The sequence below is a fragment of the Schistocerca americana genome, chromosome 3 (genome assembly GCF_021461395.2).
Source record: "Schistocerca americana isolate TAMUIC-IGC-003095 chromosome 3, iqSchAmer2.1, whole genome shotgun sequence".
Lineage (NCBI taxonomy): Eukaryota > Metazoa > Arthropoda > Insecta > Orthoptera > Acrididae > Schistocerca > Schistocerca americana.
The window spans coordinates 153,705,890-153,718,574 of record NC_060121.1 but is presented as its reverse complement, the minus strand read 5'-3'; the positions used below and the strand labels follow the sequence as shown (position 1 = coordinate 153,718,574).

Genomic DNA, 12,685 nt, shown 5'->3' with positions numbered 1-12,685 from the left:
AATAGTATGGATCAAATAGTGGTAAGGATTTTCTTATATAGATCTTAGTTTCATCTATCTTAAGATATACTTGGCAGCAAATAGTGACGGCTGCAGTATTTCCATAGCATTCTGGATTTGTCTATTTTCAAGAATGTCATTGTAGCAAACTAAATAAATATTAAGAGGGGAGGGGACGGGAGGTGTATGTATTTAATTGTACTGCCTGCAGACTAAGGAAATGCCACAGTTGTCCTTAATTATTATGAAACATTGTAAGTTTTGGAAGATAGTCCATGCAAAACTGTGGAACATGATCCCACTTCATCACAACAAAGCTACTGAAGAATTCTGGCATGCCAAACAATAAGATAAAGTGATCTCTCATGTTTTCCCAGAGTGAGTGATTGATAATGAGCTCCTTGGTGTTAAACTGAGTTGTTTCTATTTGCTGCACAATATTTTGATGAGCGACCCAACCATCTTCTTCTGGTGCTGCGAGGGCCAACTATCTTTCATCAATATCTTAGTTAAGACAAGACCTGGTGGGTCCTCCGGTCATAGAGTACATAGGAAACCCACACACATTGACCTCTGTCTCCACGCCTCAAGCCATCACCGTCAATCACAAAGAAATTCGGTGTTGAAGACTCTGGTCCATAGAGCTTGAACAGTTTTAGACAAGGAGAGCCTCACCAGAGAATTAAAACACCTACTGGTGTTCCGAAGGAATGGGTACTCAAGAGCATCAAGCTGAACAAGTGATGCAGTTAAAATTGAGAAACCTAACAAAGAGGATAGCACTGAGAAAGAGAAGCCAAAGATCTCTTACCTGCCTTACACTGGCCCAATATCTGGAAAGATCAGTAGACTCCTAAAGAAAAATGGCGTCCAGTATATTTCGCTCCATTCAGTTAACGTAAAAAGTATTCTTTGTAATGTTGAAGATGGTCGTGGTCTCCAAAAGCCAGGCGTATGTTGCATTCGATGCAAATGTGACTTTCAGAACAATCGAGGAGAGATGCAAGGAACATCAGTGACACACCTAACTAAAATAAACAAGTAAATCAGCTGTCACTGAACTCTGCCTCGAATATAATTATAACATAAAATACCATGAGAGTCACATCATGGTGCGAACACAATGTCTGAGACAGCATAATTGAGGAATTTGTCAAAATAAAGATGTTGGAAAACTTAAGAAACAAGGACACATGTTTAAATTTAAGTAAAACTCAGGGCCTGCCATGAACTTATTGGAACCTCACAAACCATTACAATTATCAGAATTAGGGGGTATTTGCGTTTTATGGAGTATCAGTGCATGGTCTGTAAAACAAAAGAACATCAAAGAGAGCAGTGGATGTCTCAACCGAACTCTGCTTTAAATAGCAGCGGGAGATCAACTATAGCTCGCCGCCTGGTTGAAGTCGAGGCGGCGAGCACACATAATAGCAAAACTCATAGAAGGCAGCTGGGTTGGTCATCAAAATATTATGCAGAAAATGGAAACAACAACTTGGCTGAAAACATGGGAGCTCACTATTAATGAGATAAAGACTCGGCAAACATGATCTCCTAGTCCACCAAGCCTGTATGGTTTGCCTGAAATTCACAAAGAAGGCATTCCATTGTGACCCGTTGCTCCATTGTGTGATTTGACCAACTAAATAAAGTACTAAATGGCCTACAGAAATATCCTAACTGTGACAACAGAGGAAGTCACTGAAAATTTGAGACAAAATATAATTGTGTTTCTGCAAGAACTCTATGAAACATGGAAGCTGTTGTCAAAACACACACACACACACACACACACACACACACACACACACACACACACCTGCCTTAGTATCATGGGGCAGTGTCTGAAGCCAGGAGGAATATGGAAATCGGGAGCATTCTACCCAGAAAAATTCTGATCACCCTCCCACCCAAAGTGGCATTCCCATTGCCCATGAGCCTACACAGTATTCTAGGACATCCTTACACCAAACGTATTCCCAAACCCTTACCACATGGTTCATGCCCCAGAGGAAGGGAAGACTCAGGTTCAACAGCTGACCATTACATCCACCTTCCACACCCCCACCCCGTCCTAGCATGTCCCACCCCTTCCTGTCATGAGCTTATCCTATCCTAAACAGAGGCAGGCCTACCTGTGAAAGCTGCCATCCTCTCATTTACCAGTTCTGCTGCAATTTCTGCACAGTGTTTTACGTCCACCCAAATGAATGGCCACTGCCAGTCTGTGGTCCAGAGCAGGGTTCACCGTCCAGTGGCAGAACGCACTGACATTAACTGTGACTGTGTAAGCTGTCGGAGTATGAGTACAGGTGTCACCAACTTTGTGATGCTATAAAGCAAATCATTGGACGTGCTTCACTTATGCAGCTGTACAAGCCTACAAATTGATCTTTTTTTCATCCAATAACTTTCTTCTTCAATGATTAATGTGTCTCTCTCTTTCAAGTTTTCTGGTATGTGATATATTGTGTACTGTGGTACTGATCCCCTAAGACACTGTAAAATTTCCGATGATAAGAGTTCTGATTCTGTTTGTGTGTTCCTGACCTGTTAAATTGTTGATTTGTTTACAGGAAAAGTGTATGGGCAGTTAGTTGAGTTTTCAAAACAACTGAAGCCTGGTGGCCAGGAAGCAAAGCCTCGGAGGCCTCCACTGATGAGGCAAGAGAGCTTGTGCTTTTCTCCCCAGAGAGGCATACCACAAGCTCCAACTAATCACAGGCGTGATCCAAACACAGGCAAAGGTGAGTGGAACTGCCTATATAGATCCTAGTATCACATTAGATCACCGAAGTTATTGAAAGGATACAGCTGGTGGTTGCAATTTCAAATAAGAAAGACTGTTTGCCATCATCTGTACAAATTTATTATTTATTTTTTAATGATTTCACCAAAGAGAAAGCTTGCATTGTATTGGCAGGGTTCAGTCCTCTTGTTACTACATTAATGGTGATTCTGTTTATACATAGTGAAGTCAGTTTCCTGCTGATATGAAAATCACGACCTGTTATTCATGGTACTATAAACAATTTAACGCAGATGGTATTCAATTTATTCAGTTGAAAGTTGAATTATGTATCTGTCTAACCTACAGCTTCAGTCAGTGGAAAACTCAGGATGGAATAATGACAGGATTATGAGAAGTATAGATCGCTGATCACTGTGTGGTGGAAATCTTGAGTTGCAGGCAGGCACATACACAAAGAGACTGCTAAACATGTAAGCTTTCAGTCATAAGGCCTTTTTCTGGATTAGACAAAAAACACACTCACACGTAAATATTTAGCAGTCTTTCTGTTGTGCCTTTATGCGACTCATCATCTCCACTACAGTGGTGAGTAGCAATCTATGCGTTCAATAAAAATGTACAGCTTCATTTCGTTCTATGAAGATTGTTACTGTGACTAAAACCAGTAGAAAATAAAGGGCAAACACACAGACCTTGATATTCCTGATAGCAGTAGCAAGTCACCTCATTAAACTGTAAGGAAAAATCAGTTTCTTAGCTGTGATTTATGCTTAACTAAGTCCTCCACTAAGTAAGCAACAGAATAAAGAGTTATAATACATTATGCTTCTTTTGCAGCTGTCCAAGAAAGAAATGCATATGCATTGGGAGTCTGGCGTAGAGTACGTATGAAACTGGAAGGTAGAGATCCTGACCCTAACAAGAGAGCCTCTGTTCAAGAACAGGTAAGGAGAAATGACTGACTTAAATTGAAGTGGAACATTTCACCCTTCCTCCTATCTCCCCCCCCCCGCCCCCCCCCCCGCCCCCCCCCCCCCATGTTTGTTTCCATTGCTCTATAGTCCATATTTGGTTATGCACACACTCAAAATATAAAGAAGTTTCCAGTGATAAATACTGAAACAATCAGTACTATTTTCCTGAACAATTCCTTCGTGTACAGCAGGGTGTGCAATGTTCTGAAACTTTCCGATGGATCAAAACTGTATACTGGGCCAGAACTCTTTGATTTGGAACCTTGCCTTTTTCAGGTAATGTTCTCACTTGCTGAATATGCGGGCACAACTCATGAACCGTTCTTACACATTCAATATTGATTAGCAAACAAAAAATTGAAGTCGGCCCACAACTCACTCACTGATGAATGACAGATGGTACAGTTAAAACACAAGCACATGCATATGTGTATCACCTGTCAAGTGACCACTCATAAGTGTCCAGTACTACACAGAATGATTTAAAGATTTATTCTAATGCCACAGAATGAGGAAAAGCTCAAAAACTTATTGTGGTTTAGTTTTCTTTTAGCTATGCCTATGCACCACAGTATAGGGCTTGCTAGTACACTTTTGCTTGTGTTGTAATCCTAATCATATTATTATCATAGCATTATTTGTAAGCTATTCTACTTTTGCAGCTGAATGTGATATTGAATGGCTAAGACACTGGATTCTGGTTTGTTTCCCAGATTCACTTCACGTGAATGCTTTTGGCAAAATTTCTGCTGTTCTTCAAACTCAGACATTGTCCAGTTGTGTTAGTTCTTTACTTGTGATAGCTTTGTTGTTAATCATACGTCATATTTGAACTTTTCCCCCATTTTTCTGCATCTGTTAGTCAGATTTCTATGTAAATGTGCTGTTGCTGTTGTTGTTGTTGTTGTTGATGTTGTTGTGGTCTTCAGTCCTGAGACTGGTTTGATGCAGCTCTCCATGCTACTCTATCCTGTGCAAGCTTCTTCATCTCCCAGTACCTACTGCAACCTACATCCTTCTGTATCTTTTTGGTCTATTCATCTCTTGGTCTCCCTCTACGATTTTTACCCTCTACGCTGCCCTCCAGTACAAAGTTGGTGATCCCTTGATGCCTCAGAACATGTCCTACCAACCGATCCCTTCTTCTAGTCAAGTTGTGCCACAAACTTCTCTTCTCCCCAATCCTATTCAGTACTTCCTCATTAGTTATGTGATCCACCCATCTAATCTTCAGCATTCTTCTGTAGCACCACATTTCGAAAGCTTCTATTTCCTTCTTGTCCAAACTATTTGTCATCCATGTTTCACTTCCATAGATGGCTACACTCCATACAAATACTTTCAGAAACGACTTCCTGACACTTAAATCTATACTTGATGTTAACAAATTTCTCTTCTTCAGAAATGCTTTCCTTGCCACTGCCAGTCTACATTTTATATCCTCTCTACTTCAACCATCATCAGTTATTTTGCTCCCCAAATAGCAAAACTCGTTTACTACTTTAAGTGTCCCATTTCCTAATCTAATTCCCTCAGCATCACCCGACTTAATTCGACTACATTCCATTATCCTCGTTTTTCTTTTGTTGATGTTCATCTTATACCCTCCTTTCAAGAGACTGCCCATTCCGTTCAACTGCTCTTCCAAGTCCTTTGCTGTCTCTGACAGAATTACAATGTCATCGGCGAACCTCAAAGTTTTTATTTCTTCTCCATGGATTTTAATACCTACTCCGAATTTTTCTTTTGCTTCCTTCACTGCTTGCTCAATATAGAGATTGAATAACACCCTATCTCACTCCCTTCCCAACCGCTGCTTCCCTTTGATGTCTCTCGACTCTTATAACTGCCATCTGGTTTCTGTACAAATTGTAAATAGCTTTTCGCTCCCTGTATTTTACCCTTGCCACCTTCAGAATTTCAAAGAGAGTATTCCAGTCAACATTGTCAAAAGCTTTCTCTAAGCCTACAAATGCTAGAAACATAGGTTTGCCTTTCCTTAATCTAGCTTCTAAGATAAGTCGTAGGGTCAGTATTGCCTCACGTGTTCCAATATTTCTATGGAATCCAAACTGATCTTCCCCGAGGTTGGCTTCTACTAGTTTTTCCATTCGTCTGTAAAGAATTCATGTTAGTATTTTGCAGCTGTGACTTATTAAACTGATAGTTCGGTAATTTTCACATCTGTCAACACCTGCTTTCTTTGGGATTGGAATTATTATATTCTTCTTGAAGTCTGAGGGTATTTTGCCTGTCTCATACATCTTGCTCACCAGATGGTAGAGTTTTGTCAGGACTGGCTCTCCCAAGGCTGTCAGTAGTTCTAATGGAATGTTGTCTACTATGGGTGCCTTGTTTCGACTTGGGTCTTTCAGTGCTCTGTCAAACTCTTCACGCAGTATCATATCTCCCATTTCATCTTCATCTACATCCTCTTCCATTTCCATAATATTGTCCTCAAGTACATCGCCCTTGTATAGACCCTCTATATACTCCTTCCACCTTTCTACTCTCTCTTTTTTGCTTAGAACTGGGTTTCCATCTGAGCTCTTGATATTCATACAAGTGGTTCTCTTCTCTCCAAAGGTCTCTTTAATTTTCCTGTAGGCAGTATCTATCTTACCCCTGGTGAGATCAGCCTCAACATCCTTAGATTTGTCCTCTAGCCATCCCTGCTTAGCCATTTTGCACTTCCTGTTGATCTCATTTTTGAGACGTTTGTATTCCTTTTTGCCTGCTTCATTTACTGCATTTTTATATTTTCTCCTTTCATCAATTAAATTCAATGTTTCTTCTGTTACCCAAGGATTTCTATTAGCCCTCGTCTTTTTATCTACTTGATCCTCTGCTGCCTTTACTACTTCATCCCTCAAAGCTACCCATTCTTCTTCTACTGTATTTCTTTCTCCCATTCCTGTCAATTGTTCCCTTATGCTCTCCCTGAAACTGTGTACAACCTCTGGTTCTTTCAGTTTATCCAGGTCCCATCTCCTTAAATTCCCACCTTTTTGCAATTTCTTCAGTTTTAATCTACAGTTCATAACCAATAGATTGTGGTCAGAGTCCACATCTGCCCCTGGAAATGTCTTAAAATTTAGAACCTGGTTCCTAAATCTGTCTTACCATTATATAATCTATCTGAAACCTGTCAATATCTTCAGGGGGGTGGTGGGGGTTAAATGTGCTAAGGCCACTATTTTCAGTTTCTGTTGTAGCTGGCAGCCAGTGTGGTGTCCTTAAATATATTTCTGTACATCATAGTGAAACAGTGTACATTTTTTATGTGAACAGCTCTGATTACAGATTGGGAAATTATCATTTTGACATATGCCATACTGTAAACATCTGGTCTAAATCAAATCCAGTGGTGTTTTTTCAATGTGTTTGGTTCACATGCCCCTATACAATGCATATACAGAAATATCTCTGCTTAATCATTACAACCACAGCCATTCACTTGCTGGTGGTCATAAAATAGTCTCATGTGCTTACTATTTCAGCTTCATTTTTATATCCCCACTGCAGGTCATCACATCAGTAGACATACTTGTATACAATCAACTGGTTAGTTTCTTTGCTTGTAATTTAAACAAAGTCACACACTAAATTACTATGCAAGTTGTGCAATGTTCTGCTTACTACTATCAAATTACTACTTAAATTACTGTGATTTGCAAGTGGGTGGCGACTTGTCTGGAAAATCGGAAATAACCTGGGAAAATCAATTTGGAAAAGTGAGCTAAATGCCAAGGATTCTGAAGGACTCATGAAATTCTGAGAGAATCTGGAAATAGTTGAACTGTTTTGTTGACAGAAATAAATGTTCAGTCATTTTTGCTATTAGTGGCTTTGAAATTCTGCTTCGGAAACAGTCTATTGTGGATTCGTGTAAGCGAAGCATCCACATTTGAACATTTATTTTTGTAGATCAGACTTCGAATCCAGGTCATTTGTTTCAGTGCAAGGTAACAATCTCACAGTGTCCTGTTCCAAGTTAACAATGATCATAGTATGAAGAGTATCTAGTTTCAAACTACACTCTAGTTTGAAACTCAATTGTTGTCAACATCTATTGAAATTACATTCATGTGACACCAGTTCAAAGTGTTTTTGTGAAGTTTCTCATATACTTAAAATGAGATAGCATTGCACAGAATGCTGATGGACAGCTGTAATGATAACATTTTCAAGGACAAGAGTATATACCTTACAGATGGTTCTAAAACTATTGTTTCATTTTCACTGTTTTGGTATCATCTAGCTGATGGTTTAGCCACACCCGTATACACACAAAATCGGAGTCAAAAGTCTTTCTGCTCTATTTCTATAATGACATTAATTTTGTCTGTCAGAATTAAAAGGCACTACAGCAGAATTAGGAGCACCTAATATGTTACTTTTACAAAGGTATCTTTTGTGGCTTTGTTTGCCTATTCTGGTCTCTGAGTGCTTACTCCACGATTTTGGTTCTAGAATATGCTAAAGTGTACATAGCATAAAAAAATACAAAAAAGTGGTTCTGTTATTGGTGTAAATGTACCTTCTTCTACTGTAGGGCAATTTATCTTCACTTCATTTGGTATTATAACAAGAAGCAAATTCATTTCATATTCACAAATGATTAGTTATTACTAAGAATCACACAGTATTTTGAAATAGTTACATGTGATCCAGAATACAGATGCCTGAATGATAAAATAATGTAGATCACATATTTCTGTGTAAATGAAGTTCATAATAAAGCATCCTAAATTTATATGTAGTAATAGTGTTACAAAGCATTATGATTGAACATTATTTCTTGAACAATGGGAAAAAACTATCAATTTCGTATTTATATCGATTTCAGTTCCATCTGAACTACATATAATCACTTATAAGTCGAAATAGTTCATTTATGGGCATGAAAGCAAGGAAAATAAAACTTGCTCTCACATGTGGCAAAAAATTCTTCAAGGAAATTTTTGAATTTGAATAACACAGAAATCTAAGGTTTTCTTTTATGAAACAAAAAAAAAAATTATCAAAAAATGGAAAAATACAGGAAGGAGTAATGACAATCTTATGAACACTGTGTGAGTGAGTGAGAAAAGGCTTTCTGACCAAAGCTTAACTGTTTGACAGTCTTTTTGTTGTGTGCCTGTCTGTGACTCAACATCTCTGCAATATGGTGAATAGCACTCTATCCTTTTCATAATAAAGGTCAAAATAATCTATTTTTTAGTTTAGAAATTGGCTTAGCTTGGGAAAACCTATGTTGTTTACCACCTGAGTTTACTGATTTAGGCTTTTGTTCCTTTCTGACACTAATGATTTTATTGTAGCTTCTGTAATTAAACTGTTATTTAACTTTTGTGTTTACAAAATATCACCTTGTTTCAGGTTGATTATGTAATTCGAGAAGCAATGTGCCTTAAGAACTTGGCTCTGCTATACGAGGGCTGGACACCTTGGGTTTGAAGAAATACAAGGGAATGGGCAGGTTCAGTCCACTGGAAGATGTAATCTTCCGCACGTCGCCCCCCAGCTGGCGGGAAGATACCGTGGAGGGGGGGGCACTCGAAGGCAAAGTTGCTTTCCATAAGACTACGGTCTCAACTTTAAAAATAAAAGCAACAGTTACTTTCTCCCTCCCTCCTTATCAGCTGCTGTAACTTACTCATTTCACAGTAAATTGTGACATGGCTGTCATTTTATCAGTACTCTGGCTTGCGTGAACGCTCGCAATTCAAGGGAGGTAATGTAATGTGTTTTAATGAAATTTTCCGATGTATTACATGAAGTAGCTTTCAACATAATCATTATTGATCCTTTCGGAAAAAAGAATTAAAATCTTAAACTTATTTTGTAATGTTTCTCATTGTTCATAAAGAAGGTATTTTATTTCTCTCTTACAGAGTATTCGGGATTACGGTTTTATATGCTTTAGGATTGTGAAAACAGAATTGTTACTTGAATAGTTCAAAATCATATCTCCTGTCATATAAATCAATTTGTTTTAGTATTTACATCACATTGCTTCCTTTTTATTAATAGTGATTCATGGGAACATGTCTCTAATAGTTACTTGTTTTCCATGTCACAGTAAAACAGCTTAAATTGTAATGTGGGTTTTGAGTAAGATAAGTAACAACACGCATTATATGTAAGAGGCTGGGTTCGAAAACTCAGTAGGATAGGAGGGAGGGGCTTCATGAGAAACTTCTGGCAGTGAAGCCTAAAAAATTTGAAGTTTCATACATTATAAGCAGCAGTACACACACTTCAGCAGCAACAACTGCACGAACCTGGCACACCTGTTTTTCAGTTTCGTATTTCGTCGCAGACTTATGAGTAATTAATAACTTGAGTAATAAGCAGCATTACTTTCTCAAGTTATGATTCAGTTTTGTTTTAACATATAATAGGAAACATTGTGGATGTTTTATGAGAACATTAGGAAAATTAATAAGAAGTTTTTGGTGGCGGACCAGACGTGTATCAGTTGTTGTAATTGAGAGCTGCTCAATATGTACCACATGCTTGCATGTTGCATTCTTTGTGGTACAAAACACAAGTCTTAGCATGGGAGAAAATTGTCTTTTGCAAGTATATCAGACAAATAAAAGGTAACCAACCATGACTTGTGTATTTCTTTGTACATCCAGTGTTAAGTTTATTATTTGACTGTGAAAGTGTAACATCTATTCAGAAAATAGTTTATTCTGACAGTGGTAATCAATTTTATTTTTCACTTTTATATGTTGCTGATTACCATTGAACGTTCTTCACAATTTTAAGTCGAACAAAATGATATATTTTAATGAAGTTAGTTCTGCAACTAAATATGATTTTTTTTCTTACTCGTTAATTGTGTACTGTGAACTTTATTGTATAGTGGATCATTACTAATGTTTTTGAACAAAATTACACCAGCAGTCACTGACTCAAAGTTGCGTAACTATGTTGTTATTGGTTTTTTTTGTACAGAATAATTAAACATTTCATCTCTTCAAGCAGTAAACCTTTGAAGAACTTCAGGTTGTATGGATTATTAAAAATCATAACACTTTTAAAAATTGGTTTATATATAAATTGTTACATGCTATCAGTATAGTAAGATCAAAATCTGAAATAACACATAAAGAACGATGAAAATTCATTCATGTGTTGCTCTGTAGAAGTATACATTCAGATTTCTGTTGGGCATATCTGTAAGCTCAACAAATTTACACATATGAAATGCTTGTCACAACCTGTTTTAAAATATTTTGTGCTAAAACATTATAATTTTCCCTATTTCCATTCAGCAATGTTAGGTTCCAATATTTTGGTCTCACCAGGAATGAATTCAAAATTAAGGGCAAGTGCCACTTAAAAGCTTCAATTATACAAGATTCATATTTCCCTTGTTCTTTATCTTTTCCCATCCACAAATAAAACTTTCATTTTCCTAGTTGTACTGCAATTTATCTTTTTGTTTATCTTTTTGCCAAGAAGTATTGCAAGCAGATTAAATTGGTTAGTTATGTGTGTATATGTTGTGGGAGGTAAACAAACTTCCAGTGAAATGGGTATGGTATGCCAGCAGTGTTGGTCCATCAGGTTGTATGATGTACAGAATAATATTGGTAATGATGCTTGAATATATACTGTTAATTCTTATTCTCCACTCTAATAAAATAATCATCTCAAAAATGTATTTGTGTATTTATTTAACTCTTATTTAAGCCCATTTTCCCATTCCAAGTTCGGAAGTGGAAAATTATTGTGAACACTTCAAAATTTAAGGAGAAATTGTATTTCCTTGGTATAGCCACCACAAGAATTCTGACAGCATACATTCATGTGTGTGCCATGAGGCGAGACTTTGTACACTTGATGAGCATAAACATTATCTCTTAATCCTTAAAACTTTAAAGTCATATTTTTAGAACCCTTAGAATAAAATTAATTAGCGCTTCTTGCTTTCAGTAAAATTTTACTTTGCAAGGCTTAGTAACTCATGTGACTCTTGTACTTTAAGACAGTCCGTGAACTGTAATAAACTGTTACATTGCAAAAAAATATTTGCAATACATAAATGCTAGTGATCTGTTAATTGCTTGTATTTTTTTGTGGATTTTAAATCTAATTTTCTTCAAAATTCTGCTCAGAAAGTGGGTTTGTATTATCATTTACAGCCTAAGTTGTGGCTATTCCTTTGAAAAGAATGCTGTTTGTTTGCCATTTCTAATGACCATATTGTCAACATAACATAAACCTTACCCTTCCTTCCTTCTGCTAAGAAAATTTGTGACAATGTTGAATTTGTTGTTGTTTAGACTAGATATATAAGATACCATAGTCATTAGCATCCACTGTGTTATTTGAAGCTTCTCAGAAAATACATAATATAGTAAAATAATCAGAAAACACACAATAAAGTAACAAAATCTTGACAGAGAAGGCTAGAGTGCGTAAAGAAATGATAGTATATAACAAGCTACAAAATAAAACAAACTTCTTGCTTCCCGGGGCTGCGAAGAGTGGCCAACTAGAATTAAATCATCAACTGAAATATAGGAGAAAATTTCTCTTTTTAGCAAATTGGTTGAATTTGTGATGTTCCTGGCTATGTATTTAAAGAAAATGCTAGTTAAAGTGTAATTACACACAAACACACACTCTTGTATTGGTTAATTTGATATGTCAACAATTATAAAAAGGATGGATTGCTACTCATCGTAAAGATGACATGTTGAGCTGCAGGCAGGTACAATGAAAAGACAATTACACACTAAGCTTTTGATGAAAGCTTTCTTCACAAAAGAAAGGAAAGCACACCCATTCACACAAGCAGGCACACCTCATGTACGTGACTGCTGTCTCCGGGCACTCTGGCCAGACTGCAACTGTTGCATTGAACAAAAGCAGCAATCTAGAGTGGGGGAAGGGAAGGGGGAGGTATAGCAGAGTACAGGTGGGGGGAGAAAAG

General features: G+C 37.3%; 1 protein-coding gene across 1 annotated transcript in view; it reads left to right on the top strand.

The window, feature by feature from the left end:
• The window catches only part of LOC124605141 (serine/threonine-protein kinase SMG1), a 352,264-nt gene extending 340,856 nt beyond the window's left edge, over window positions 1-11,408 (top strand). The window contains exons 52-54 of the mRNA XM_047136625.1: window positions 2,580-2,750; window positions 3,593-3,699; window positions 9,112-11,408. Of these exons, the coding sequence (XP_046992581.1) occupies window positions 2,580-2,750; window positions 3,593-3,699; window positions 9,112-9,189 (356 nt within the window). The 3' untranslated portion in view covers window positions 9,190-11,408. The remainder of the gene's footprint in view (window positions 1-2,579; window positions 2,751-3,592; window positions 3,700-9,111) is intronic.
• Window positions 11,409-12,685: the final 1,277 nt, after the last annotated feature.